Source organism: Gopherus flavomarginatus, chromosome 9, assembly GCF_025201925.1.
Source record: "Gopherus flavomarginatus isolate rGopFla2 chromosome 9, rGopFla2.mat.asm, whole genome shotgun sequence".
Taxonomy (NCBI): Eukaryota; Metazoa; Chordata; order Testudines; family Testudinidae; genus Gopherus; species Gopherus flavomarginatus.
Genome location: NC_066625.1, coordinates 10,089,072 through 10,117,026, shown reverse-complemented (window position 1 = coordinate 10,117,026; position 27,955 = coordinate 10,089,072). Strand labels below are relative to the sequence as shown.

The window sequence follows — 27,955 nt, the reverse complement described above, 5'->3', positions numbered from 1 at the left end:
TAAGGTCAGGCTTGACAAAGCCCTAGCTGGGATGATTTACTTGGGGACTGGTCCTGCTCTGAGCAGGGGGTTGGACTAGATGACCTCCTGGGGTCCCTCCCAACCCTGATATTCTATGATTCTGTGACTTCCAACGTCCTGGCCAGCGCAGTTCAAAATTGTGACTGAAGCAACCACTGTTGCAGGGACAGAGGCATTGTGGGAGAGTTGCTGGAGGGCTATGAGGGTCGATGCTGGTAATGCAGCGTCTACACTTGCCCTGTGTAGGCTGAAGTAGGTTGACTGTGGCTCTGCCTTGTTCAGGGAGGTGGTGTTACTACGTCACTGTAACAGGGAACCTGTAGCAGTGGGAGACAAATTTAGGTGCAGTCACGTGCAAAAACTAGGTTAAACAAGTCGTCTTAGGTCCACCTAACTCTGTAGTGTAGCCCAGGCCCTAGTCTGTGTCTTTCTGACCAAGGAATCTGAGCTGAGCCAGCTGCAGAGACCCATTTATCAGTTCCTCTTCTCAGTGGTTAAGAGTATTACGTTGTCTCAGCAAGTTCTGCACAAGACATCCAGACAATCTAAAGCAGTGGCTCTCCGACTTTTGCACTGGTGACCCCTTTCACATAACAAACCTCTGAGTGTGACCCCCCCATTATAAATTAAAAACACTTTTTAATATATTTAACGCCATTATAAATGCTGGAGGCAAAGCAGGGTTTTGGGTGGAGGCTGACAGCCTGCAACCTCCCCATGTAAGAACCTTGCGACCCCCTGAAGGGTCCCGACCCCTAGTTTGACAATCCCTGGTCTAAAGCAGTGGTTCTAAACCTGCGGCCCGCCGGCAGCCCAGTCAGCACACAGCTGTGGCCCATGTGACATCCTCAGGGCCGTATGGGTAGTATACATATATTGTGCGGATGCAGCCCACGTAACACATACGCAGCTGCACATGCAGCCCACAATGGTAAATAGGTTGAGAACCACAGGTTTAAAGACACAGGGTTGTAGCAAAATAAAACAAGAAAAGAGAGTGCGTATGTCACAGGGAGAAAAATAGTCTGTTTCACCCATCTAGCCTGGAATGCTTTGGCTGGGTGCTATTTTGGGAGTTTCTGTATAGCACATCCTCTCGTCCTGTTCTTCTCTGACCCCATTCCAGGCAGCATGTCAGAGAAGTAGCTTTTTGCCTCCGGGTAGGATCCCTTCAAAAGTTGTTGCCCAGCACTGTTCTATATCACAGGTGAGTTCAGAGTGCTTGGAACCCTCAAGTCCCCTCCCCCACTCACCTAGGTGTTCCTATCCATGGGGTAGATGAACAGAAATGACCTTTCGTGTCAGTTCACTGTTGCTGACTGGGTTGCCCTCCCCGTGTAGTCAGCGCAATGAGGTGGCTGGGGGCTGCATTTCAAGACTCCAGCACAGGGCACTTCTCTAGCTTAGGTAGGGTGACCAGATAGCAACTGTGAAAAAATGAGATGGGGGTTTGTAATAGGCGTCTATATAAGAAAAAATTCTCAAAACGGGACTGTCCCTATAAAAACAGGACATCTGGTCACCCTAAGCTTAGGAAAAAGGGGAGGCAGCATGAGGGATCTGACGGGTAGGTTGGCTACAGGCCAATAGGCTTTGCTAAGGCACCTCCGAGCTCAGAGGATACTGAGAGAAGTGATGGAAAAAGAAAGCAGGTACAGTTGTCACAGGCACTCCAGGGAGAAGCCCATTTGAGGGTTAAAGATTGTGCAACGAGAGTAAATAACAGCCTACTAAGTCATGTGACCAGGAACATCCCTTGCAGAGAAACTGCTGTACTCGGCTGGAAGGCTGAAAAACTTTAAATCGCAGAGAAGCCTCTTTGGAGCTGAGAGTTGTTTGTTTGGAGCAGGCAGGGAGTCGAGATGAATCTCCTTCCGAGTTTATCCCTAGAAACCTGGCTTTTACTCATTGCCTTCGTGAGCCTCTTGATGCTGTAAGTAGAAACCGGCCTCTAACAGGTGATGGGACAGGGGATCTTCCTTGGTGTTTGACCAGTACTGGCAAGGCCTCTGGGAGAACTTAGGAGAAAAGCAGACCAGGAAAATAATGGACATTCAGCAGAGAAGAGGGACTGGCCTTCCTAACAGGGAAGGGCATGGCCTTCACTGCACTTCAGGGAACTCCTTACAGGTGGAGAAAAGAGAAACAGGGGGAGAGGATAATACACAGAGGAGGGGTAGGGTGACCAGATGGCAAATGTGAAAAATCGGGACAGGGAGTAGGGGGTAATAGGAACCTATATAAGAAAAAGAGCCCAAAATTGTGACTGTCCCTATAAAATCGGGACATCTGGTCATCCTAAGGAGGGGGAACGCCTTTTGCCAAAGAAACTCGGCAGAAGATGCTGTGGCTTGCATCCTGTTTACTGTGAAGCAGAGCTGGTCTACTTGGTCCCACACTCCTGTGGGCACCGCACCTCCCGTCTTCAATGCCCCAGTTTGGGTTGGCCTATAAAAACAGAACCTGACTTTTGGTTTAGAAAAAGATAACGTCTCTCACTCTTTCCACAGGGACCCTTAAGGTAGGTCTGGACCCCAATGGCGCCGCTGCAGCACAGACACTTGTGACAGCAACAGAAGAGGCTTTTCCATCAATTCAGTGAATCCACTCGTTCAAAAGGTGGCAGCTGAAGAATTTTTTCCGCCGTCTACCTTGGGGCTTAGGTTGGCTTAACTATGTCTCTCGGGGGTGTGTGACTTTTTCACACCCTTGAGCGACATAGCTAGGTCGACCTACGTTGTAGGTGTGTAGACCACACCTTAGAAATGTACCTAATGCACTAGTGGCTTGCAAACTCCTTGCTAGCCATAGATCAGCACGCAGCATGACCTCTAATTACAAAGGGGACAGCCCAAAATATGAGAGGCAGTGAGGTCTAGTGGCGAGGGACCAATCCCAGCTTGGATACTGACTCTGTCTGGGGCTTCGGTCAAGATATCCAGGCCAAAGTGCTCGGGCTAAGGCTGTGTCTACACTGCTATTAGACACCCGTGGCTGCCCTGTGCCAGCTGCCTCGGGCTAAGGGACTGGTTAATTGCAGTGTAGAAGTTCCGGCATGGGCTGGAGCCTGGGCTCTAGGATCCTGCAAAGTGAGAGGGTCCCAGAGCTTGAGCTGCAGCCTGAGCTCAAATGTCTACACCACAGTTCAACAGCCCCTTAGCCAGGGCTGGTGCAAGGATGTTTTGAGCCCTCGGTGAAACTTCCATCTTGCACCGCCCCCCATCCACCTGCCCTGTGGCACCCCCCTTGTGGCAACACCCCACCTGCCCCAGCTCACCCCCACCCCGCCTCCTCTCTGAGCATGCCGTGGCCGCCTCACTTCTCCCGCCTTCCATGCTTGCGGCGCCAGTCAGATTAGGCGCCACAAGCCTGGGAGGCAGGAGAAGTGAAGAGGCCACAGTGTGCTTGGGGAGAAGACAGGGCAGGGGTGAGCTGGGGCAGAAAGTTCCCCTGCATGCCACTCCCCCTCCTTACTTGCTGCAGGCGGCCCTCCCCGTGCTCCCCTGCCCCAGCTCCATCCACCTAAATGCCAGTGGTGACTGGGGGGCTGAAGATCCGGCCATTGCGGTCGCTGCCGAAGAAAATGGCGCCCCCCAAATGCCAGCTCCCTAGGCGACCACCTAGGTCGCCTAAATGGTTGCATCGGCCCTGCCCTTAGCCTGAGTCAGCTGGCACAGGGCAGCTGTGGATTTTTAATTGCAGTGTAGACATACCCTTCGGTGCCTAAAGTAGGTCCCCCAGGAGAGGGGAAGGTTTGGGTGGCTAACCTTACAACCATGTCTGTAAGTGCTGGCCTCCCCTCCAGGCCTGAGGCCTGGAGCTCCTCTGGCTTCTCTCTTGGCTCTGTTAGGGGAGGGAATGATGGTGTTTCCAAAACAGCAACAACCACCTGTTCTACTGTAATGAAATAAAATCTAAATTATTCTTGCACATAAAGCAATGCCCCATTCAGGTCTTTCATGCTGCTTCACTGAGCTAAGGTAGCAAAAGCCCAGGGAACAGAGGTGGGCACATCCACTCACCGGGTTCTCGTGCCCATCAGCGCGGTACATCTGGGAGCTTTCCAGCTCACCCTTATCCAACAAGAAGGTGTCATGTCCCAGCACCAGGCACATTGGTGCTGGTTTCCAAATCCTCCGTACCTGCTGGGGATTCCGATTCTGCATCCTTTACACGCTGGCAATGGAACACACTTTGTGCCCTTATAAAAAAGACAAGGGTAGCAGCTCCAAACTGCAGAGTCCCTGCTGGAACTGCTACGCTTTGGGCAGTGACTTTATGCTGTCTTGTCACAGCCTTCTGACCTTAGTTTGAAACACCCGCACTACCACATGTAGGAGGCCACGTGGAGTAAGGTGGCAAGGAAACTAAGGCAGACGATTGGGACCAGCTGGAAGCTGACTCCTTGCTGAGCACTGCAGGTGACAGTCATCTGTGACACAGAGAGCTGCTGCAAGGCTCTCCACACGGTTCAGCTCTTGCATAGGGTAAGCATGTAGGGGCTGGAAGCTGATCTGTGAACAGCTGATAGCTAGAGTAAGAGCCTCTGCATTGGCCCCTTATAGTACCAGTCAGAAAGCCGTGAATAGGCTACTTTACGCTGATCCTGTGGCTACTGCATCCTGCATGACTAGCACCGAAGGGCTGGGAATGCGGCCATGTTCCAGCCCATAGACAGGAACAGCAGCTGTCCCTCACCCTAGCACTAGACTGGGGGTGGATTTCCTCTCCCCTCACACCAGCTGCATGGAGTATGACTCACTGGGCTTTAGTTGGGTGGAGAGGATTTTGCCATATGGAGAATGGCACAAGGAGGTAAATGCCACTGCAACACGCTTATCCCCTTCCCGTTAGACAGCAAAAGAGAGAGACAACTAGACAAATCCCTGCTCCTTCATCCATGCTTTCTCTATCCATTATTTCAGCAGTACCTAAGTGATGGTGACAGCTGTTTAAACCATCAGCACAGGGGCCATGCACGTGTAAATGACCTCTCGCTCATGTGTTTGCTCTGTTTGCCTCGCAGTTATGGGATCTGGCCATACCGATTCTTTAAGAAGCTGGGTATTCCTGGGCCAAGGCCTCTGCCTTTCATCGGAACGTTCCACGAATACCGGAATGTGAGTGGTGGGAGTTTGTGCTTTCTGCCCATTAAGAGGATAATGGCTCTTAACTAACCTAGGGTTGTAGGGTCGGGGGTGTCTCTGCCTTGCTCCTGTGCAAAGGTTTCGTAAGGTCTAAACCAGGTGTCTATAGGAGACTCAGGGCATGTCTTCATGGGGACAGTCAGGAAAGTTAAGCTGGATTAACTCAAGGCATGAATCTGAAGTTCCTTACAGGCCACTTTACAAATGAAGAATGTCGACAGAGGGGGTTAATGTGTTTTAAATAATGCACTTTAAAGTCACCCCTTTAGGTGACTTTAGAGTAAGTTAATTTATCTTTCCTGAGTGTTCCCATGTAGATGTGCCCTTAGAGAGGAGAATTGTACCCCAACCATGGGAGCAACTTGGCTTCAGAACTTTAGGAGAGGGGAACTGATGTCAAGTCTGTATTGTGGTTCCTAATTCACCATTGCTAAACCCTGGTCTATCTGAATAGCTACACCAGTCAGGGGTGTGAAAAATCCGCACCCTTAACTGACATAGTTACACCTGCCTAACCACCCGTGTAGATGCAGCTGTGTCCAGGGAAGAATGCTTCAGTCAATGTAGTCTGGGAGGTGGCGTTGCTCCCCCAATAGAAAAAGCCCTCCCCTCGGTATAGCTGCATGTCTATGACAGGGCTATGCTGGGCTATGTTGTGCAGACCTACCCTAAGACAACCATTTGATTGGGGTTATTTTTAAAGAAGAGGAAGCATTATTGAATCCTGGGTTCTTGCGTCTCCACCCGATCCAGATGTGGGCTCTATACTCAGTCATTTCAGATGAAGCCTTAAAACTCTAAGTCCTGCCTGTTCAGCGTGGACATTAAAGGTCTCACGGCCCTTCTTGCAAGCCCAGCAATTAGCCCTGGAGTCCTTGGCTAGGATTTCCCCTCCCTTCACTATTTTGCAGCATGCTGCATGTGGCTCTGGAGGGTCTGCTTTCCAGTGGGGCTTGTAAAGTAATTTGGGATCTTTTGAGAAGATACAGCCTCAGGAGGTGTAAGACACTGCCACCAGGAGCTGGCTAAGATGAGCAAAGTTGGTGATATGTTTCACCCACCTCTTTATTCTCAGCCACCTGTTTTCCTCCCTAGTTTCTCCTCCCCCACTCTTGGTGCATCCCTGCAGCAGCTAGGACCTTTGGAAACCAAAAGCTCAAATCCTGTCCACAATGTTCCCAGCCCTGCTTGTTAAGGGACAAAGTGCTATGGCTCTTCATGAGTCTGGCCTCCTGTGTGGACGTGGTTTGCCCTAGCTACTGAAGAGAGGCCAGCACCAGTCCCTGCAAAGACCAAGCTTCTCTCAGGTACATCTTCACGGCTGCTGGAGGTGTAATTCCAGCTCAGGTAGACGTAAATGCACTAGCTTCAATTGAGCCAGTGTGCTGAAAATAGCAGTGTAGCCACAGCAGCCTGGCCTAATTGCCCAAGTACTCACCCAAGGTCTTGAGTGGAATTGTACTCGGAACAGCCAGCCTGCCTTGCTGCCCATGTCATTCCAAATGTTACATTGATAATTACGCTTTACACCTGAGGGCAGGAGAGATGTTCACTTGGGAGAAAGATGCACCGTATGCCACGGGAAATGGCTTGTCCCTAAAATGCCCCTTAAAATAAAGCATTGACCCTTTTTTCATGTGGTTTCCCTTATTTCCATCCAACAAAGATGGTCACCATAAGTGGTGCCTTTACGCCAGGTGATTGGATTCACACCAAGGGGTTGTCTTCCCTGCAGAAAAAAAGGTGTGTTAGCTAACTCAACTTAAGAACACACCCTTCTTGGCAGTAAAGACGTATCTGCTCCTCAGGGCAGCCCACCTTTCCCTTCTGCCCACCTCAGCCATCTCTGCCATTTATTTCTGGTTTGCTGTGGAGAAATCCAAGCTGCGGCCCTCCTTTGCTCAATGTTTACCTGCAGACATCTAACCTCTCTCTCTCTCTCTCTGGCAGGGAATTCTGGATTTCGACAAGAAGTGTTTCCAGAAATATGGTAAAATTTGGGGGTGAGTTTTCCACTGAACAAAATTCCTAATTCATGGTGAGATCTGGGAAGCCCCAAAACATAATGATTACACCCTTTCAAAGGGCAATTGGTCATTGAAACCTCTTTTTCTCCATATAATGCTCTATCTTGGCATTTTAATTCCTGCTGTGGTAGGCTAGATCACAGGGGAAACTCAGGTTAACTAGTCTCAGTTCCTCTGTGCTGAAAATATTACAGAGATTGCTGGAGCCCACTGAGATCTTCCACTTTGTTTCTCAAAGGCTCTTTGTAATGGGGAGTGCTCATCTCGAGACTTTCCCCTTGTGTCAGGGTGCAATGATGCAGAGGTTTTCATCTTTAGCACCCCTGGCAGGCTGTCTGTCTTTGGGCACCATTCAGCCCCTCCAGCTGAGAAGTGACTAGTCCCAATAACAATAAATATCCAAGCGCAGTCCAAAGTCCCAGAGTCAGCTTGTCCTCTGGGAACTGTGCTCAACCCTTCCCTGGGGTTCCACTGCCTTTCTCCAGCTCTGTTCCACCCAACCTTAGCCTCTCTGAGGCCTCTAACCACTAAGGGTACATCTACACAGTGAAGAAAAACCTGGGCCAGCCATCTCAGGGTCATGGGGCTGTTTCATTGCTGTGTAGACGTCCAGGCTCGGGCTGGAGCCCAGACTCTACGACCCTCCAGTGTGGGAGGGTCACAGAGCCAGCCCTGGTCAGCTGGCACAGGCCAGCCGCAGGTTTTTCTTTGCTGTGTAGACGTAGCCTAACAGTGCCCTTTACAGGAGCCTGCTTGCCTGAACTCTTGCAGCCTGTTTATAAGGCCCAGGTGTCTGTTGAGTAACCATCCCATCCATTTTCAGTCCCATCCTCTCTGGCTGACAAGCTAGGATGTGATTATTGCCCAGGTGGAGTGAATTACCCTCTCCTCTCGCCCTTTGTTTCCGGTTGGGGTTGTAGTGCTCTGATCTTTTGTTTGCACAGCAGCTTAGTAAATAGCCCAGTCCTACCCCCTCTGGGCCAGATTTGACACGGCACTACAGATCCTTGTGCCAGCTAGCCTGTAGGGCAGGCATGAGGCCCCCCAGGAATACCTCCAGCACAGGAAGCCCCTATACGTGGCTCTGACAGCTAGGCAGAGCTGCCCCCCTACAATCACAGGGGCATTCTGGGATATGGGGGGGTGGACATAGCAAGGGTTGGAGGAGGCGTGGCTGGGTCTGGCCTGCTCCTGGAAGATTCAACTCTCCTGCCAACCCCCATAGAGGTCTTTGTAGTAAGACACAAATTTGAGCGGCCCTCAGGGCTCCTGTAGCCTGTGCTGGGTGTCCCAGGGAGGCACAAACTGCCTCTCTCTGTGCTCTCCCTTGTTCCTCAGCAGCAGCACTTTCAGAGATGCCATTTGTGTCTGTGGAATGCTTCCCCTTTCACCTAAACCTGAGAGAAACAGGGTCACCAAAAGCGGGTTCAGGCCCCAGTGAAAAAAAATTTTGGGCCCCCCAGCAGACCGTCAGGGCCCCAGTAATTTGTACCGGCTTCCCCCGACTATCGTCGGCCCTGAGAATGGCACCTCCGCTCAGTACGGTCCAGATATTACCCCTGTGCTCCGAATAAGCCTTCCTAGCCAAGGAAGGGAGACCTCCTTTCCCCAGCTTTACAGCTCACACTGAAATCATGGCTTTTAGATCCCCAAATGAGCCTGGAGCCTTTAAAGTTGCCATTCTGTGTGGCCCAGGGTGGCTGCCGCTGCAGGTTTTTATCTTGTTTATCAGCTCCTCCTACAATCAGGGCATGAGCTACCTTTAGTCCTGACTGCCTCTTTCACAATACAGGTTTTGTGTGGCCAGAAACACAGGAAGCTCTCTCATCGCATTTCCCTTAGGATCCTCTCAAACGGAAATTGTTGCACAAAACTCTGAAAAGTTTCATGAGCTCAAAACATTTTTAAAAGATAAAAGTGCTTGAGATTTGTGAAATCTAAGACGTGTACATGCACTCCCGGCTCTCCCGCCCCTGGGCCCAAGCTTTGGATTTTAATGTTTTTCTACATACTTTGATTAAAAGACAGACACAGCAGATGTTTGGGTTTTTTCCCTCTGCTTGTCTGAGACGCTGTGCAGAGAAATCCATTTTTCTTCCATTTGGGCTAATCTGGGTGGATTTATTAACCAATGAGGGAATGGTAGCGATGAGGGAAACAGAGAGAGATCAGACAGCACAAACACAATGAATCAATGCAGTAATAATCAGCATCCCCCTGCCCAAACACACCCCACTTTGGCAATGCTGTTGGCAGCAGTGCAGATATTTGTTAGAAAAGCTAGATATCAATCCTGAGAACTATTCCTCCACCCTCATTTCTTCTATTTACTGAGTAATAAAACAATTCCAGAATCTTATCCCTTTTGACAGGTTTTAGGGGAGTTTGAGGGAGCGGGATGGGGAGAATTGAGGCCTGTTGATATTGGCATTGTAAATTAGTATGGATGATTATTTATTCATAACTAAACCAAGACACTCCTGCTCTGACACAGACAAAGGACTGATTCAGAATTTCTCTTTGGCCTAGATTTTTTGATGGCAGGCAGCCAGTCCTGGCTATTCTGGACCCTGTAATCATCAAAACCATCCTGGTGAAAGAGTGCTATACCCTATTTACCAATCGCCGGGTAGGTATCCAGTGTAGGGCTTTCCTATGCAGACTTGATGCAGCATGTGTGTGGTAGGAAGTCAGGGTTTCTCAGAGCAATGCAACCTTTCAGAAACACAGGCTGCTCCCAGGACAGGCCTGGGAGGCAGGACACCTGTGTTCTATTCCTGGCTCTGCCACTGAGTCACTGTGTGACCATAGGCAAGTCACGTCCCATCTCTGAGCCTCTGTTTCCCCATTTATAAAATAAAGGTAATGATACTGACCTCAGAGGCCTGGTTGACTGATATTTGGAATGCTTCAGTTCAAATATACTGTAGCATTGCATATAATTCATTGCTTCACCCACCAGGCAGGGCAAGGCCTTTGCTTCCATATTGCAGTAGTATGATAATGGGCCTGATCCTAGAGTTTCCTGGTGCAGGCAGCAGGGGTTCCATTGCTAAGGCGTTGTGGGCACAGTCAGAGTTCTGTGTTCAGGATGACCATGTGAAGGTGCTGGTTGAAATCCTACCACAATGCACTGTATAAGCAGGTACCTTTTGCTTTATTCTCCCCTTTTAGGACTTTGGTCTAAGTGGAGATTTGGAGTCTGCCCTTACAATAGCTACAGATGAGCAGTGGAAAAGGATTCGCACTGTGCTCTCTCCGACGTTCACCAGCGGGAAGCTAAAGGAGGTGAAGTCCAGATTACATTAATAGTTCCAGTTTGGGTCAGTGGCTTGAAAGCTATTTGGGTTTGGTACCTTAATACAGACCCACCTGGAAAATCATCTTGCTGTGCCACTCATCCCCTTACCATCCTCATTTGCCAAAAGGGCCTCCGCCTGAAGTGCCCATCCTTATGTGCATTTCCACAACATGATGTTTTTTCAGTCAGGGTGAGGGTGGTGGATTTTTCCCCATTCTGCCCCTCGTCATGGCCTTTCATCCTTACTGAGAGTAAGGAACTGACCTCTGGGGAATGAAATGGGTACATTCTCTTTCCAAGATTTTCCATGCTAGGGTATCGCAATCTGTTGCCGGGGATCCCACCACTGACCTGAGATTTCTTCTTGCTGGTCCCTCTTCACAAAGAGAAAGGCAGCACAACGGGTAGTTCTGCAGTCGGAGCGGTGGGGGGTGTGATTCTCAGCTTGAGGAGACATATTCCTGCCAGCTGTGATCCCACTAGCATGCTAAAAATAGAGCGTGGCCGTGGGAGCATGGGTGGCAAGACAGGTTAGCCACCCCAAGTACGTGCCCATCCGAGATAATAGGTACATACTCTATCAGCCAGCCCCTCCTGTCACTCTCCTTGCCACGGCTTGTTACCCACGCACTGTAGAGCACTCCACCTTTACTCTTCCGTGGGCTCAAGGGGTTAATATAGTCACCCCGCTCTTACCCAGTTCTTAGGCTCAGGGAGTATTCTTCTGCGGTTTGTGGGGCCTTTTACTTGTGAGAGCCTTACACAGTAATATCCTTAACCTTGATATATTAAGTTACCAAAACCGAATACACACACTAATAGGGTGACCAGATAGCAAGTGTCAAAAATCAGGACAGGGAGTGGGGGGATAATCGGTGCCTATATAAGAAAAAGCCCCCAAAATCAGGACCGTTCCTATAAAATCGGGACATCTAGTCACCCTACACACTAAGCATATAATGCTCACCACTCCCAATAAGGCAGATGAATTTTTCCTGCTGGCCAGTCAGGGTCAGGTCCTCTGGGGCTCCAGCTTCTGCACGATATAATTGGCAGGGTGTTGAGATTTGGCAGCTCTGATTTTGGGCTGTGTCCTGCAGTTAGGTTCCAGAGAACTTCCTTTTGGATCCCAGTTTATATAGTGAAACTTGAGTTCTACTTAACTGTACCATAACCAGTTATTTTGAACTAAATACTACCAAGCAGTATTTTTCACTAATCACAGCCCATTATGAAACAATTCTTTAACCAATCACACCACACCACCCTAGTTGATTTAAATCTTGCAAAATTAGTTATTCAACAGATGGAAACAATTAAAGAATCAGAGACCCTACAGATAAACAATAGAGAAGTAGGGGAAAAAATAATCCAAAATATAATCCTAAAAAAGTCTAGCCATTTTGTTTTGACATTTTTGAAATGTTTTGATTTTTTTGTTTGAAATGACTTTTCCTTTAAAAGCTTCCTTTACATTTTTTTAAGTTTACAAATGGTAAAAATATAAATGAAACAAATTGATTTTGTCAGAATGAAACATTTTGATCAACCCAAAATGAAATATTTTTCAGATGTTTGGTTTGCCAAAAATTAAAAAAAATCATTTTCAGTTTGACCCAAAACAGTTTCTTCCCCTCCTCCCGATTTTTGGGAATTGCCCTCAAACCAGAAAAAAAAACATTTGCCCAGCACTAGGGGTGGGTGCTTGACCACTGGTGCCAAAGAACATCCGTCTCCCTTTCCACACTATAGCCAGGAGCTGGACTACATGGGTTTCTCAATCCTTTTCACCTATGCTCTCCCTTCAGGGCAGACAGCTACAGAATCTACCTTTGTCACTGATGGACAGCACTCCATTGGCCTTTTCACCATGTGATGCTTTCTGGAGGGGAAGCTGGGTGTGTTGTGGAGTGGGGGAGGACTCCTTTTTAGTTCACACCCAGATGATTCTGTGGACCAACTACAGAGATAATAGCAACCGTGATTTTCCCCCCAACCACGTCTGAGCCCCGGCTGTAATGATGCCCCCCTCAAACCAGAGTGTTGATTATTAGGGGACTGCCAGCAAATAGCAGTGCTGAGATACCTAGTGGTGACCCTGCCTCAGGAACCAGTAGGCGTCTGCAATGCCTCATGCTTTGGTTTGCATTTCAGATGTTTCCTATCATGAATCGCTATGGAGAGATTTTAGTGAAAAATATCCAGAAGAAAGTGGATAACAACGAGTCCCTGGAAATGAAGAGGTGAGTGGCTTTGTTGGGCTGGCAGGAAAGAGCCTGTGTTCACAAGAGGTGTGGGGAGCAAGTCTTGGCGTTCATAAGGTAGCGCAGCCACAGAGTTTGGTTTGGCTCTAGCTTACCCTAAGCATGCTGCATTTCACTTCTGTGAAGTATAGCTGAGTTGGAGAGGCCATGACAGCCTTCACACAGCATCTTCCACTCGAGAAAATGCCCATCACAGTGTAAAGATGTGTTTAATTTTATTTAAAACGCACACGGATATTCTGATGCTTCCACAATAGGAACCAGGTCCCTAAAGATATTTCCACGTTCCCACTTTTCTCCCCCATGGTTCTTGAGATGTGACATGGAGACAATCTCCATAACAGTCCTGCTCCTGGCACGTTTCTCAGTTGCGAGCTGCCTCTCTTTGCCCAGATCAGACCAGACCAGTGCTAGTCACTACACTTCTGTGGTTTTGTCACTCTACTGCTGTTGTGGAAGGGAAGGAAGGGGCAGAGTCTTGCTGGGGATGGGAGAAATCGGCCCATCCCAGGAGCATGACAAACTGCAGAAGGGGAAAAGGCATTTTAAGGTAATTTTAACAGTCGCTTTTACAGATGAGAGGTGCTTGTTCTCAAATGCTGTTGGAATTCAGAGCACGTTCTTTGCTACCCTGTACTGCAGTTCAGCTCCATCCACCTACCGTCCAGTGTGCTGGGCTCAGAGAGAGAGTTTGAGGGCAATTTAGTCATAAAGGGAACTGGCAAAAACTGGGGATATGTGTCCTGTGCATATCCAAACTGGGGCAAGGACTCGATTTTGATAGGACCAAGGTGCCAGGCTTTTGGGGGTATTGAGTCCTTGAGCAGGGAAAGTTCTCTGTGCTGAGGATTCTCCCTGGGAGGATCTCCTGGTCCTGCACAGTTCCTGGAATTCATTTTCTCCACCTCTCTTCTCAGCATCTTCGGCGCCTACAGCTTGGATGTGGTGGCCAGCACTTCATTTAGTGTGAACATAGACTCCATGAACAACCCCAACGACCCCCTTGTCGCCTACATCAAGAAGTATCTCTCATTCAATTTCTTTAACCCACTGCTCCTCTCAGTAGGTATGAGGATCTTACACACCTAAATACTCAGATTCCTGGATTAGTACCTTAAGGCCTGTGTACGCTATCCCATCATCTCCTTTGGGATTTCAGGGTCCCCTTCACTTTTCAGGTGGTACTCAGACCCTTGTAGGATCAGGCCCCCAAGCAGGTCTGTAAAGATACTTATATAGAGAGAGGTTGTCCCCCATTCTTTTGGCCACCTCAGTCTGCAGTACCCAGGCAAAATAACTGGATGCAGAGGAAAGATGGAGAACTTTTATTCCCTGACAGGACAACTACACTGAATGGGGCACCACAGTTGGCTAAGTAGAGGGGTAAAAGTCAATAGATTCTCAAGTGAAATTCCCACCCACCCCACAGCCGTGGGCTCCTGTTATCCCTCTTGATGAGGCGTCTGAACTAGGTGAAGTAAATTGGGAGTCACCCATTGTCATTAGAGCCAGAAGCACTGGGAAAAAATGTGATTTGGAAGGCTAGTTGTTCTTGATGAGTTGCCTAGACCCGGCTCCCTCTCCCGCTGTGCCTTGGAGCTCATGTCTCACTGCAGTCCCTCATTGCTGAGCTGCGCCTGTTAACAGCGAGAGGAACTGTTGTGTTTCTTTCCTTTTCAGTGATGTTCCCCTTCCTCACTCCAGTGCTGGATAAGATGAACGTGAGTCTGTTTCCCTCAGGCTTCCTGGACTTTTTCCTCAACATCATCCAGCGCATCAAGAAGGAGCGGCAGAAGAATGACCACTCGGTCAGTCTGGCCCACCCCGTCTTCCTTATCGTGCATGCACTCACTCTGAGAGTATGACTACGCTGGACCTGGAGATGTCATTTCCAGGTCCAGAAAACAGACCCATGCCAGCACCAATCGAGCTTGCATGCTAAAATTAGAAGTGTGGCTGCAACAGCACAAGCGGCAGGAAGGGCTAAGCACCCCAAGTAGAATTCTATCCGAGACTCTAGGTACAGTCTCAGGTGGCTAGCCCCTCCCGCTGCTCATGCTGCTGCAACTGTGGTTCTATTTTTAGCACACTAACGTGATTGGAACTAGCGCAAGTATGTCTCCTCCTGCTGGAAATTGCACCTCCAGCTCCAGTGTAGACATACCCTGTGTGGGGAAGGTTTCTGAGCCTGTCCCCAGAGGCGACACTCCATACTAGCTCTCAGTTTGCCAAATTTGGGTGAGACTGGACAAGTGTCCTGCTCAGGCTTCCATGAGAAGAAAATCATCCCCTTGCTCAAAATGGGTCTCCAGCCTGCACCTTAAGGAGCCTCCTAGCCACCATGCTTTGAGGTCTTCCTCTGATCCTCCTTGTGCTGCTGGACCGACAGAGGAACTAAAGCTGAAACATCAGAGGGGAAGCCTGTGCTGAACTAGCCTTTCATTCCACCCATGGCTCCTCTGAGGGTGCATGTGCACAGCACACAAAGGTGTGATTACAGCGCAGGTGAGCACAGCCCACACTAACTTTAATTTAGTTAGCATGGGTACCTGTAGTGAAGATGTGGCAGCCTGGGATTCAGTGCAGGCTAGCGGCCCCAGTGCAAGCGTGCAGGGAACCCTGGGTATGTACTCAGGGTGCTGGCCTGCACAGAAGTCCATGCCACTGTGTCCTTACTACTATTGTTACCTGTGCTAGCTAGATTAAAGCTAGCATGGGCATGCCTACCTGCACGGCAAGCACACCTTCATTTGTGCTGTAGATCTGTCTTGACTCTGTCCTTCCAACCATTAGGTCCGGGTGGATTTCCTGCAGTTAATGGTTGACTCACAGAGCTCAGATGGCAGCTCTGAACCTAATGAGAAGACACACTCCTATAAAGGTAAGGCTGCAGGCCCCTCCTCCTCCCAGCTGCTAGCTGGGATCTTTCATATAGAGTTTTGGAGGGGCAGGGTTTTAGTACATGTCAGTAGGATGACCAGAAATTCCTCCCCTACCACCCTCACCAAAGCAAGTTCTGTACTTTCCAGAAATGCATGCTGTGATCTGGATCTCTCTCAGAAATAGGGAAAGGGAATTGAACACCAACAGCTGGAGTTTCAGAGATGCTGAGCACCCACAATCCCTACTGAAGCCAATGGGAGTTGTTGATTCTCAGCACTCTTGAGAATCAGGACAGTAAAGACGTGTGCTGCATATGAAATGGAATAGAGTCAAACCTAATGAACTAGGGGTAAATCCCAAGGTACTTTATCAGCCTAACTGGAGATTTATCGGTGTGAAATCTGAGTCAAAGCCAGCAAATGACTTAGGATTTGGCCCTAGGTGCTCCTAGTTGCTATAATTAAAAGATATATATATATATATATCCTTACTTCTCTGCCCTTGTCTCTTGCCACGTCTTCCCATTCTCTGCCAATGACATTAGCCTTGATCACTCACCTGTCTGTCGTTCCCATCACTCTTTTCATCCCGTCTTCCTCTGCATATGGAATGCCCTCCCTGGAAAGCCAATAACTTCTCTACCTTCCTGTATGCCATTCATCATGATCCTATATAAGAAACTCAGACAGTAGTGAAATGGAGGCCTAGGGTAATTGTAGTGAGGCGATGACTCGCCGGCACGGCCGACCTGCTGGTCGTCTTGGGAATTAGTTCTTGTCCAGCCCGGAAAGCCCTTTGCAGGCTGGTGTCTCACCTGCCTTAGGGGCCCTGTGTCCCTCCCAGACCCTGGTGCCCCTTACCCTGAGATTCTGCCCGCTGCAGTACCCCCATTCTGAGTCTCCCCTCCCAGTAGAATCCCCAGCCATCTACACCCACCTTGCCTCAGTGGCTACTGCCAGTCGTCCTTTAGCCCCCGCTCACTGGGGCAGATTGCAGTCTGTAATGACCACTCATCACTGGCAAGGGGATAGGACCAACTGCCTCTGCCAATCCCCAGGCTGTATCTCTCCTGCCTCAGTACCTCTGTAGGACTTCACTGCTCCAGTTCAGGTACCTTGCTCCCTGGCAGCCAGGCCCATCTCCCTCCAGGGCTGGAGAGAGACTCTTCCAGCTCCCGGCCCCCAGCCCTCTTATCGGGGCCAGCTGGGCCCTAATTGAGCTGGCCACAGCTGTGGCTGCTTCCCCCAGCTTTTCTCACTCTTCTTATTTCAGGAGCCAGGTAACCACCCTGCTGCAGTAATCGAAGAGAGTTCAGACGTGGTGGTTCTATTTTAAAACAACAGTGCATAATAAAGTATAAAAATGTGTGCCATAAAAGTAACATTTGTACCTAGTTTTATTTTATCCCTCTCCTTAGTTTGTAAGCTCTTTGGGGCAAATGTTTGTACAACACCTTGCACGATGGGGCCCCAATCCTGACTGTGGCCTCTGACACTGTTGCAGTAGAATTGTTAAATAATAATTATTGCAGAGCGCTGCCAGTGTGCTTAGCACAGTCCAGACCTTCCCTCAGGAGCTGGCAGCTCACCTCAGAGCCTAGGGGAGCGTTTCAGACATCTGCCCCCCATGAATATCTCTAGTATGTTGTTATATTTTCAAACCCACTGTGGAGCAGGAGTGCAGTTCCGCAAACCCTCTCCAGAGCAGGGTCTCTCCTACGCCTGCTCTTCAGGCTGCTGTGTTGCAGTGAATAAACTCAATGGCCCTGTTTCCCATCTCACAGACATGGATGGGACTCAGTGGATTTTAATGAAGTTACTCCTGATTTACATCAGGGTGAGAGGGGAGTCAAGTCCACCACTTGCTGCTGTTGCTTGGGTTCTAGAGGGGTTAACCCATGTCAGATGGACCTTTCGCTGTTGTGGTTAAATGATCGGGAAAGAACTGTAGTAAATGGATACCTGGATAGGGCTCTCGTCTGAGCTGGGCAGTGTATAGAAGGAAATCTTCACCCTCCCTGTGTGCTTTCATTCCTCTGTTTCCAGCTCTGTCTGACAAGGAGATTATGGCGCAGGCCCTTGTCTTTATCTTAGCTGGTTATGAGACCACCAGCTCCACCCTCAACTTCCTCTCATATAACCTGGCCACTCACCCTGACGTGCAGCAGAGACTGCAGGAGGAGATTGATGTCACTCTTCCCAACAAGGTCAGAGGGGTTTGCAGTGCTCTGTGTCCAGCAGACACATTCTGGTTGCTGCTGGGTGGGGGCTGAGGTCAACCTGGGTGGAAGGCAGAGCATCTGTTCTGTGCATAGAAGGTTTCCCCCACCAGGCCTGTCAATCCTACACCATGCACCATTGTGACCTAGGCTTCCTTTGGCCATAGTATCCCAGTCTTTCGATAGCATCTGGGTGAATCTGGGAGCAGAGACATCTATGGAAGTTCCCTCTTGCAACTACCTATCTGTGCCAGGGGGCACCTGGAATGGTGGGACAGGTCCAAGAATGGGGATTGAGGTCATTCCCTGGTGTCCATCTTAGACAACCTCTGGTTTGGATGACACAGGCAGAGGCTACTGAAGGGAAACCTGGATACAGGAGCCTCATTGAGCCCACAAACTGCAAGCCTCAGTTTAACCATTGGCATCCGGATGCTGCAGTATTTAAAGTAGCAGCCCTCTGGGTCAGCACTGTACCAGTACCTCAGCCTCATGCTAGAGGGTGCTGTCCTGCTGGAGGTGGACATGACAATTTGCCCCGGGTCCCATCGTCATCCCGATCTGTTTAGCATGGCTTTTGTGCTTATACGCAGCCAGGCAAGCCCTCAGATGGCCTTCTCTGTACCTGAAAATCTGTTTCCCTCTCCCATTCCCTCCCCAGGCTGCTCCCACCTATGACGCCATCCTGCAGATGGAGTATCTCGACATGGTGGTGAATGAAACCCTCAGACTCTTCCCCGTAGGTGGGCGGATTGAAAGAGTCTGCAAGAAAAGCATTGAGATAAATGGAGTGACCATTCCGAAAGGCACCGTGGCAATGATCCCAGCCTACGTGCTGCATCAGGACCCGGAATACTGGCCAGAGCCGGAAGAGTTCAGGCCCGAGAGGTAAGGGCCAGGGAGGGGGAAGACCTGCTGCTTCCTCCTGATGTCTGGGAGTGAAAATGGCAGCAAAAGTGGGGGAAGCATGACTATAACATTTGAATGAGGCATTTATTAATGTCTGACAGCCAATCCTAGCGTTGCTGCCCGGGGAGTTTTATGATCTACATCCATAAACTGTGCATGGAATTTAATTAACTGTATTGAAGAAAATGACACTGAAACTGGTGCTCAGCAGCTATAACACTGAGGGGTTTATGGCCAGACATTAAAGCAAGAGCAATAGGGTGACTGGCACAGTGCCATGCAGATCAGCAATGGAAGGGCAAAGAGGTGTAGAAAATAAAATTTAATTTTCCAGTTCACATTATGAAATGTTCCCTGCTCAGGAATTACTGATGGGTCAGACCTTGAGAAATGAGGCAAGAATCTGATGGAATTAGGTGGCCTAACCCTCACTGGATTGCAAAAGGCCCGGCAGCCTTCTGAGTTGGCACAGAGAACCAGGAATAATTCTCTCTCTCAATAATATTAAGAGCTGACATTTCTATAGCAGTGTTCATGTGAAGATCCCAAACTCTACAAACTATTGCAGACTAATCCCAGGCCATTGAAATGCACCCACCTCTGGGGTGAAACAGAGCTGTTTAACAGTGCGTGGCAGCACCAGGCCAAAGTTTAGGAGATGTGAAGAAAAACATGTCCAGCTGAAACTGCATGAGGCATCTTAGACAGATGAAATGTATTTACCCAACCGGATTTACGCACAGTGACGAGAACTGTGCTAGGTGGCCATCTCTGCTCTAGTATCAGATACATAGCTGGCAAGTGGTACAACTGATGGCAGATAGCACCCCTCAGGAGGGGACACCATTAGAGATGAGCATGATCCTTTTCAATTAATAACGTAAAAATGACTAAAGAACTACAAGTTCCGCGCAAGTTACTCTGAAGTCAACTTAGCCTCTTTGTGATGTGCTCCAAACAGCTCTCCCAAGCTAGGCATGGAAGGGCCATCTCAGCAGTTGGTTGGGTGAGCTCCAAGGAACACCTGACATTGTGTGTGTGTGTGCTCTGGGAAGCAGTGTTGGGAATTAAGTAGGTGGAACACGTTCCTCTGGGTCAGCACTGCGCCTGTACTTCAGACTCAAGCTAGAGTACTGGCCTTCTGGAGGTACTATTGGTTCAGATGAAGTGTAAAACTGACATTTTGTCCACTTGTGGTGATTAATGTTCCCGTGCTGCTTTTCATAAGAGTACGGGTATTCTAGCTAAATTTCAGCCTGGGGTATTATAATCTACCTTGCCTACATTTCCCCATTACAGTTAGAGATAGTACTCTTCTTCACTTCCTAGTCAAACCATTTGTGTAGTGTTGTTGTATGCCATTAAACAACTGCTCCATTCTACCCCAGAGACTCTATTTCAATGGTGATTGTAGTGAGCCTTACCTAGTTTGTAGATCCATTTAAATCTGTGAAGTACTTTTGGAATGGAAAGTGCTATAAAAATATAAATTGTCATTTTGATTTAGGAATATTGAAATGTTTCATTGGTAAAGCTGTTTTGTTTCACTGATCCTGTCCAGTTTGCAGCACAAAGAAAGAATATCTCTTCTCTTCTGAGCAGCGTGTCTCAAAAGTTAGCTCTTGTACAGACCAGACAGGGAGAGACCCTTGCTCTGTTTGTCCATGTACTTGTTATAAGAAGAAGATCTAAAGCTGTTTTTTGTAATATGTACTCTGGGTTTAGTTTCTGGGATGAGAAAGGTTTCAACTTGAGTTCTGAGAACAGAGTTATTCTGAAATCACTAGTATATTCTCGGACCTCCTGCTCATTTGAAGTCCCTGGAGATGTATAGCAAATTTTAGGCACCAGCATGGAAGTGAGGGGGGAGGGTGTTGTATGGTGATGGAGGAACATGGGAAATAGATGAGTTCTGATTGAAATAGGCAAAGCAGGCCTTTGCCTCCTCCCAATCCCTTGAGTATGCCAAATCCAACAAAGAGGACAGGTCTTGAGACAGTAGATTCTCCTAACTCGTTTCTTCATTTCTCTGATTGGAACCAGGTTCAGTAAAGAGAACAGAGAGAGCACTGACCCCTACATTTTCTTGCCCTTTGGAGCTGGTCCCAGGAACTGCATTGGAATGAGGTTTGCTCTTCTCAGCCTGAAAGTGGCCATGATTGTGCTATTGCAAAGATTTTCCTTCAGAACCTGCAAAGACACCTTGGTGAGAATCCAGCCTTGTATCTGTATCATTTGTTTTACTACCTGTGATGGTCTTCGCTCATGGCGAGTGTTGCCTAGTGGTCAGGGCTTAGGCCCTTCGATATTGAGAGATCTTATATAGATGAGGCAAATTCTTAAAACTGCCTCCTTTCTCCTGTCAGTATGTCCTCAGTCTTGCTTGGGCTTTAGATTCATACATGTACTGATTGAGCAAAGCACTCCGAAAGTTGCAGATGGCGCTATTTATATTTGACATAAAGTAGGTGCAATTTGCTATTTGAAAGTATATGTCAAATAATCCCTGCTGCAAGATCTTTGTCTGTAACTGCTTTGGGAGAAGTTTGTTCAGTTCCCAGGCTAATAAGCATTATTCTTAGGTTTTCAGGGCAGGTTCTTGCAATTTCAATTTCTAAATTTGCTTTCTGTGAATATTCTACAGTGCTCCCATAAAATGTGCCATTTCCAAGGACGTCATTGTCCACAAGCTTGTTTGCTGAGGGAAGATGAGCCCAATGGCCATGAACATGCTGAAACCAGATTTGTTTTAAAAATCAAACAGATATTTACAGAAGTTTTTCTTGGCTGTGAGTGCTCAGCTCTAAACTCTACTGACCTGAGCAGTAACTGAACTGTTAACTTGGAGGTGAAAGATTGTAGCAGTCCATTAACAATCCACTGACCTACCTGCCTCCCCTGAGTCTAAAGACACTTTTCTAGTCCTGAAATGGATCTGTTTAATTTAATTAGAGGAAGACTAGTTAAATATGTATCATATCACTAATGCCAGTAGCTTTATGTAGCTCCTCCAGCTTTCCCACCAAAACACCACTCCGAAATATATACTCAAAGAAGCTGCTTTCCCCTTGGGCTCAGTAATGCAGGCTGTCCTGAAAGCCAAACTTAGGCATCAGGAGGTTACTCAGGATTCCTGGCACGAGCCCGTATGGAGCCTGAAGCAACCTGTTGCATTGTTGATGTATTCATGTTGTCTTGTTGGAAAAGAGGATGCTGGGTATCCTGCTTGTACTGGTGAATCTCAGCAGCATTAAATTCCCTAAGAGCTAGAAAGGGAAATAGACCATCTCTGCTCATCCTCTGCAAGTGCAAGACTGTTCCCAGCACTACATCCTCTGCTGCTCTATCCAGACTAGTTTTAAAAGTGTCATGGTTAGTGTTTACACTTATCAGCTATTAACAGACTGCTACCATGTCCCTGGTTAGTCATTGCTCAGCCAAGATTTACCTCGTGAAAACTTTCCTTATATGTCCAGCTCCCTCATCAGTTGTGTGGTTCTCCTTTGAGCTCCTCCCAATATATCAATATCTTGCGGGGCCAGAATTGAAGGCAATATTGATCCTGCTACTGGAGAACATTATACCTGTACTGCACTCTTCTCACTGGACCTGTAGCAACATATTCGGCAACAGCGGGCTCATAAAGTAGGTCAGAAAAATGCAAAGCAAAGGGTGTGAGACATGATGGGTGTAGCGTGACCAGATGTTCTGATTTTATAGGGAGAGTCCTGATATTCGGGGCTTTTTCTTATATAGGCTCCTATTACCCTCGCTCCCTGGTCCTGATTTTTTCATACTTGCTATCTGGTCACCCTAAATGGATGCTTCATAGGGTATGTCCACACTTGGAGCTGGCAGACCAAGCTCTCTCTGAGCTAGCATGCTAAAAATAGTGTGTAGCTGCTCTGAGTGCGTGTCCATCAGTGACCCTAGGTATGTACTCGGGGCAGTTAGCCCCTCCTGCTGTTCCCACTGCCATGGCTATGTTCTATTTTTTGCATGCTTGCTTGATGACAGCTAGTGCCTGTATGTCTGCTCAAGCTGGGAATCAAAACCCCACACCGATGTGTAGACAACATGCCCTTAGTTGTTCCCAGGGTATTGGGCTTTTGTCAGAAAAGCCTGAGAGGGGTATAATGTCTGCTGTGTCCCTTTATAGATCTCTGCATTCACTGGCTTTCTTTTGATTTTTCTCTACTAATGGTGAAGATCCCTCTGGTGCTGGACACAAAGGGTTTCTTGCAACCCAAGAAGCCAATCATTCTGAAGATGGTCCCCAGAACCCATGTCGATCCAGAGGAGTAAAAGAATTTTGCAGCAGATCAGAGGCTGTTGCCAGTTGCTCCTTCCGCCCGACTCGTCTCTCTATAAATCACATGAGAATAGGAATGAGCTGTGTAAAACTGTATAGAGAAAGCAAAAGCAACATCTAGAAAAAGCCCCAGCTGTTGTGAAAGCAGGGCCTTGTGAATATACAGCATACCACATTTTAATAGGAGATTGTGGATGGCTTTTCTAGCAAACAAACCTACACAAAGTACAGGGTGAGCAGAGTTCATTTATAAGCAATAACAGAGACTCTGGCCTGTTTCTCATTTATACCAAGACCCCGTTACACTGTTTGGATAGTCTAAAGGGACCTTTAAGGGTATGCACCTGCTTTCAGGCCCCCTTATGCTGCCAGAGCAGGGCTTAGCATAAATGAGAATCAGGCCTCTGGTGTTAAAAACTGTGTCACCTCCCATCTGGCTAAACTCAGTCAAAGTTGAGGTTGTTATGACTGTATAAAAATCACATGCTGCAGGGCATTTTACATTGCCGCATGGGTAGACATACCTGAGCTAGCTTTAATCTCACTAGCAGTGAAACCAGAACCACTCAGGCTGTACAACCACACCCAGGGACACTAGGTATGTACTCAAGCAGCTAGCCTGTGCTGCTGGGGCTTCATTATTTCATTTGAGCTAGTTCAAAGCCAGCTCAGCTATGATTACACACTTTTGACTACAACGTAGATGTACTCTTAGCCTATGCTATGGACACTACAGTGGCATGGCTGCAACTACACCACTGTAGTGTCATAATGTAGACGCTCCTGACATCAGTGGAAAGGGTTTTTCTGTCAACGTAGGAGGTAATCCACCTCCCCGAGAGGGAGTGTGGCTGAAACCTGACATGAGTGATTAATTCATGGAGGGAGAGGCACCATTCTTTGGAAGATAACATTAGCATGGTAATGAATCATCAGGCTCAAAACAGGACATTTGTGCTTAATAAGATAAGTTAGTAGGTTAAAAAAGACAGAATGTCAGAGCCAGCTAAGAGAAGAGGGAGAACAGGAACTATTTGCTATGAACTAGATAACAAGGGACAAAATAAGTTAGAAATGTAGAAATGAGATAGAGGAAGTCAAAACATATGCAGCATATGGACAGATGCACGTGGTACAGGGATTGGTCCCGGAGGGAGCTAGGTTGATGGAGGAATTCTTCCATCTGCCAAGCCATGTCTACACTGGAGTTTAGGATGGCCTAACCATAGTGCTCAGGGGTGCTCAGGAATTTTTTACACCCCTGAGCTCCGTAGCTAGGTTGATCTACCTTTGAAGTGTAAACCAGGCATCAGATGTCAAGAGCCTACTGCCCTCTATGGCCAGGAGTGGCTCCAGGCACCAGCATGCCAAGCGCGTGCTTGGGGTGGCAAGCCGTGGGGGGCGCTCTGCCAGTCGCTGCGAGGGTGGCAGGCCGGCTGTCTTCGGCGGCATGCCTGCGGAGGGTCCGCTGGTCCCACGGCTTTGGCGGACCTCCCGCAGGCTGCTGCCGAATTCACAGGACTGGGGACCTCCCACAGGCAAGCCGCTGAAGGCAGCCTGCCTGCCGTGCTTGTGGCGGCAAAATGCCTAGAGCCACCTCTGTCAATGGCTATGTAATCTGATGCTACAGCAGCACTGTCTCTGTCAACTGTCAATGCATCAGAGGTCTCTGCTTGGTTTGAAAGACTCATTGGTGCTGTTTCTGATCCTAGTTCAAAGTCACTAACAGTCTTCTGGGTGATCTGATGCTTTAGAAGGAGAGGTCAGGATGATGTTGGGTCAGGTGGGTCTCTCTCTCTTAGCGCCGGTCAGAGTTGTGAGGTTTCCTTCCATACATTCCCCTTACTGAGGCTTTGCTTCTGCTTGGTTGCTTCACACCCGTGTGGCTACACATTGCAACCCCCTCAGAGTAGATGCTGTGCAGTGGTATAAAATAGGGTTTGCACCACTGCAGCTTACCCTGGAACTTGACTGGGATAAGCTGCATTGATGCCAACTGTATTGTGTAGAAGTGCAGTGTGTCCACACTAAGGGTCTGCCCCACTGTAAATACATCAGTGCTACACTGGTGCAAATTACCCTAGTCTAGATGCGCCCTGAGTACCCCTCGTATCATGACCATCACCTTTTTAGCTGAGCACTGGCTTTGAGACACCATCAGCACTGCTAGGTTCAGGTGCTTTTGAAAAGCTTTTTGGATATTGGACCCTGCTCTGAAATTTTATTCAGACATTGTCAGTCTCTTCTGGCACTTTAATTGAAATCAAGGGGTAGAGCAAATTGCCCATATGTAACTGGTGCTGCCTATTTTGGCCCCATTCCTATTTCTTGCCAAGTTGGCCCTGTCTGTCTTCTGGTTTTACAACCCCAGGAGGGTGTTGACATCCAGGGCTATTTTCCAGGATCATGTGGTGCTGCAGCATTATGGCTCTGTCAAGTGTTAAAGTGACTACATCCTTGCAGGAAAGAATGCATGTGACTCATTTCTAGAGCTGATTTAGCTTGATTCTGGTATGTTTTTAGGTGGCTGTTATTACTAAAGACCTGCAACATGGCTCAGTTTGCAGATAAGCTAACTAGAGCAGCCTAGGTATAAGCAGGTACCATTTATGAGCAGTAATTTGCTAAGTGGGAGTGAAGCCTATTATGTGTTCTTTTTATTTGTTTGCTTATTGTATCCAGTGGTCTCCTGTGAGAGGGATTCTTTACACAGATATTAGCCCAGTTAAGATTTTTAAACTTTGTTCTCTATTATTCCATTTTGTAACTTTGATTTGAATTGTAGTAATATGGCAAGGTGCAGTGCTGGGAAAGCCCTTGGAGTCCTGGAGGACTTGGGTTTGGAAGAAGGATGTCTCTCTTTGTTGGATACTGAGAGCAGAGGAGACTCACTGGACCTGGTCATTCTTAGATTCCAGATGAGCATAATGCTGAATGCTCTGTATCATATGTGGTGTGATTTCATATTTACTAATCCAAAAAGTACTAATAAAAGAATAATTAAAATAAAAATCAATGTAATTCCTTATCATTTGCACTGAGATGATGCCAACACCTGATTCCACTCCCCGCCCTTTCACACACAAATCAATCCTTTTCTAGGGCATCGGAGCCAGTGTCCATGCAGTTCACAATCTCGTTACATCTCCCAAACTCAGCAGGGCTGGGCTTTGTCATTAGCTAGATGGGAGACTTCTAGGGAAATCCCTGGTGATGCAGGAAAGTTACATTAATGACTGAGATGGGGACCCTCTTCCCTCTGAGGCAGGAATGAGCAAATACCCTGGTATGAATCAATGAACTACTGGAGGTGCCATCTTAAATGAAATGTAAAATCAAGCTTTAGACTTTCTGCGATCTGATCCCTTGGCACTTTTCACAAGAGTACAGTGTTCTAATTATTGTATCTTCTCCAACTTGTAAATTAGCTAGTCATATTCTGTGATAAAATACATTTCACATCCTTTTATAAAATTTATGGCACATTATTTCTGTGCACCATTTAACAGCTGCCACGGTTTTCCCTAAAAGTGGCTGCATTTCAGGGTGGGAGAAGTGATTTCTATATATGCTTTTCAATCTGTAACATTTGCGATGCACTTAGGGATTCCTGTGCGATGGAAAATCATTATTACAATCAATCTTTACTATAGAACACAAAGCATTGTAGCATTATGTCAGCAGCAGGAAGAGCCGCTTCTGGCTGCAGCTTAGAAACACAGATCCTAAAATTGGATACTTCTGAATCCTATTAACCAACAGAAATACACCAATCCATCGGAAAAGGCTGTGTAAAGCTCTGGAGACTGTCTAAATGGCTTTTATATCAACCATCAATTTTAGGAGCTTTCTTCTACTATTGCACAGTGGCTGGCTATACAGGAACAGACATGTTATTTTCTCTATACTTGTACCTTTGTGGAATTTGGTAGAATGCTACGTTCGGGAAACAGAACGTGCTTTCTATACAGGATGACATTCCCAATATAGAACTTTCCTTACCCAGAGAAGGGAGATGGAGGATTTTTTTTTTTTCATTTTCGGGGAGCCAGCTATGAACTGGGAGAAAGAACACTGACAGTGCAGACGTGGATTCTGCCTTCTGAGGTTACTGCTTCCACCTTTTATGTTTCATAAGCTTCAGTGATGCAGCTTCCTGAAAGCAAACAACTTTATTTTATTTTAAGCTTTTTCGCTCCTCTCTCTTAAATATATGGCACATGCAGCTAGACCAGCAAACCCTGAGAGGGAGCCCAAGCAAGGCTCTGCCCTCAGAAGGGAGAGCAAAAAGGGGGGAATCCACTGACTCTGTGATGCCAAGGCTCAGGAGGTTCTCTGGTTCCTGTCTTGAGAGGTGCCCCAGTCTGTCAGATGGAACAGTATTGCAGTTCAGGAAGCAGAGCTATGAATTAATAACCTAGCTATATTTTGCTGTCTGCTGCACAGAAAGTCATGTCCCAACCAACCATGGTTGGCTACATGTCCAACATCTTTCAAAGGGGCTTTGAGAACAGCAAAGATGCTTTCCACTCACTCCATTGCTATGTTGGGTTAAGTCACATGCATCATAACTAAGCCAAACGCACTCTTATGTATGAAGTACAACCTTTCTGATTTGATATTTCAGGATAGTCAGTTTCTTTCTCCCAAGCAAAGCCTCACAACAATATGGTAATATTAATAATATATAGTTTACTTTTCTGGGAGTGTCAAACAAGTTCTGCCACTCTGATCACCATTCAAAGCTGTGTTCGTACCCTGACAACCTAACTCTGCATTATTACCACTAGTTCAGCTTACAGTTTCCACAGTTTTGTTCATGCAGCACAGCTCTAACACATGGAGAATTGGATGGTGAAACTCACTGTGTCTT

At 47.7% G+C, this 27,955-nt stretch overlaps 1 protein-coding gene across 1 annotated transcript; it reads left to right on the top strand.

The window, feature by feature from the left end:
- The first annotated feature begins 1,575 nt into the window (after positions 1 to 1,575).
- On the top strand, positions 1,576 to 26,071 carry LOC127057536 (cytochrome P450 3A24-like). The gene is made up of 13 exons (XM_050966325.1): positions 1,576 to 1,954; positions 5,048 to 5,141; positions 7,119 to 7,171; positions 9,725 to 9,824; positions 10,370 to 10,483; positions 12,651 to 12,739; positions 13,678 to 13,826; positions 14,441 to 14,568; positions 15,554 to 15,641; positions 17,689 to 17,849; positions 18,523 to 18,749; positions 20,814 to 20,976; positions 22,980 to 26,071. The coding sequence occupies exons 1-13, from the start codon at positions 1,884 to 1,886 to the stop codon at positions 23,073 to 23,075; spliced, it is 1,533 nt and encodes a 510-aa protein (XP_050822282.1). The 5' UTR covers positions 1,576 to 1,883; the 3' UTR covers positions 23,076 to 26,071.
- Positions 26,072 to 27,955: the final 1,884 nt, after the last annotated feature.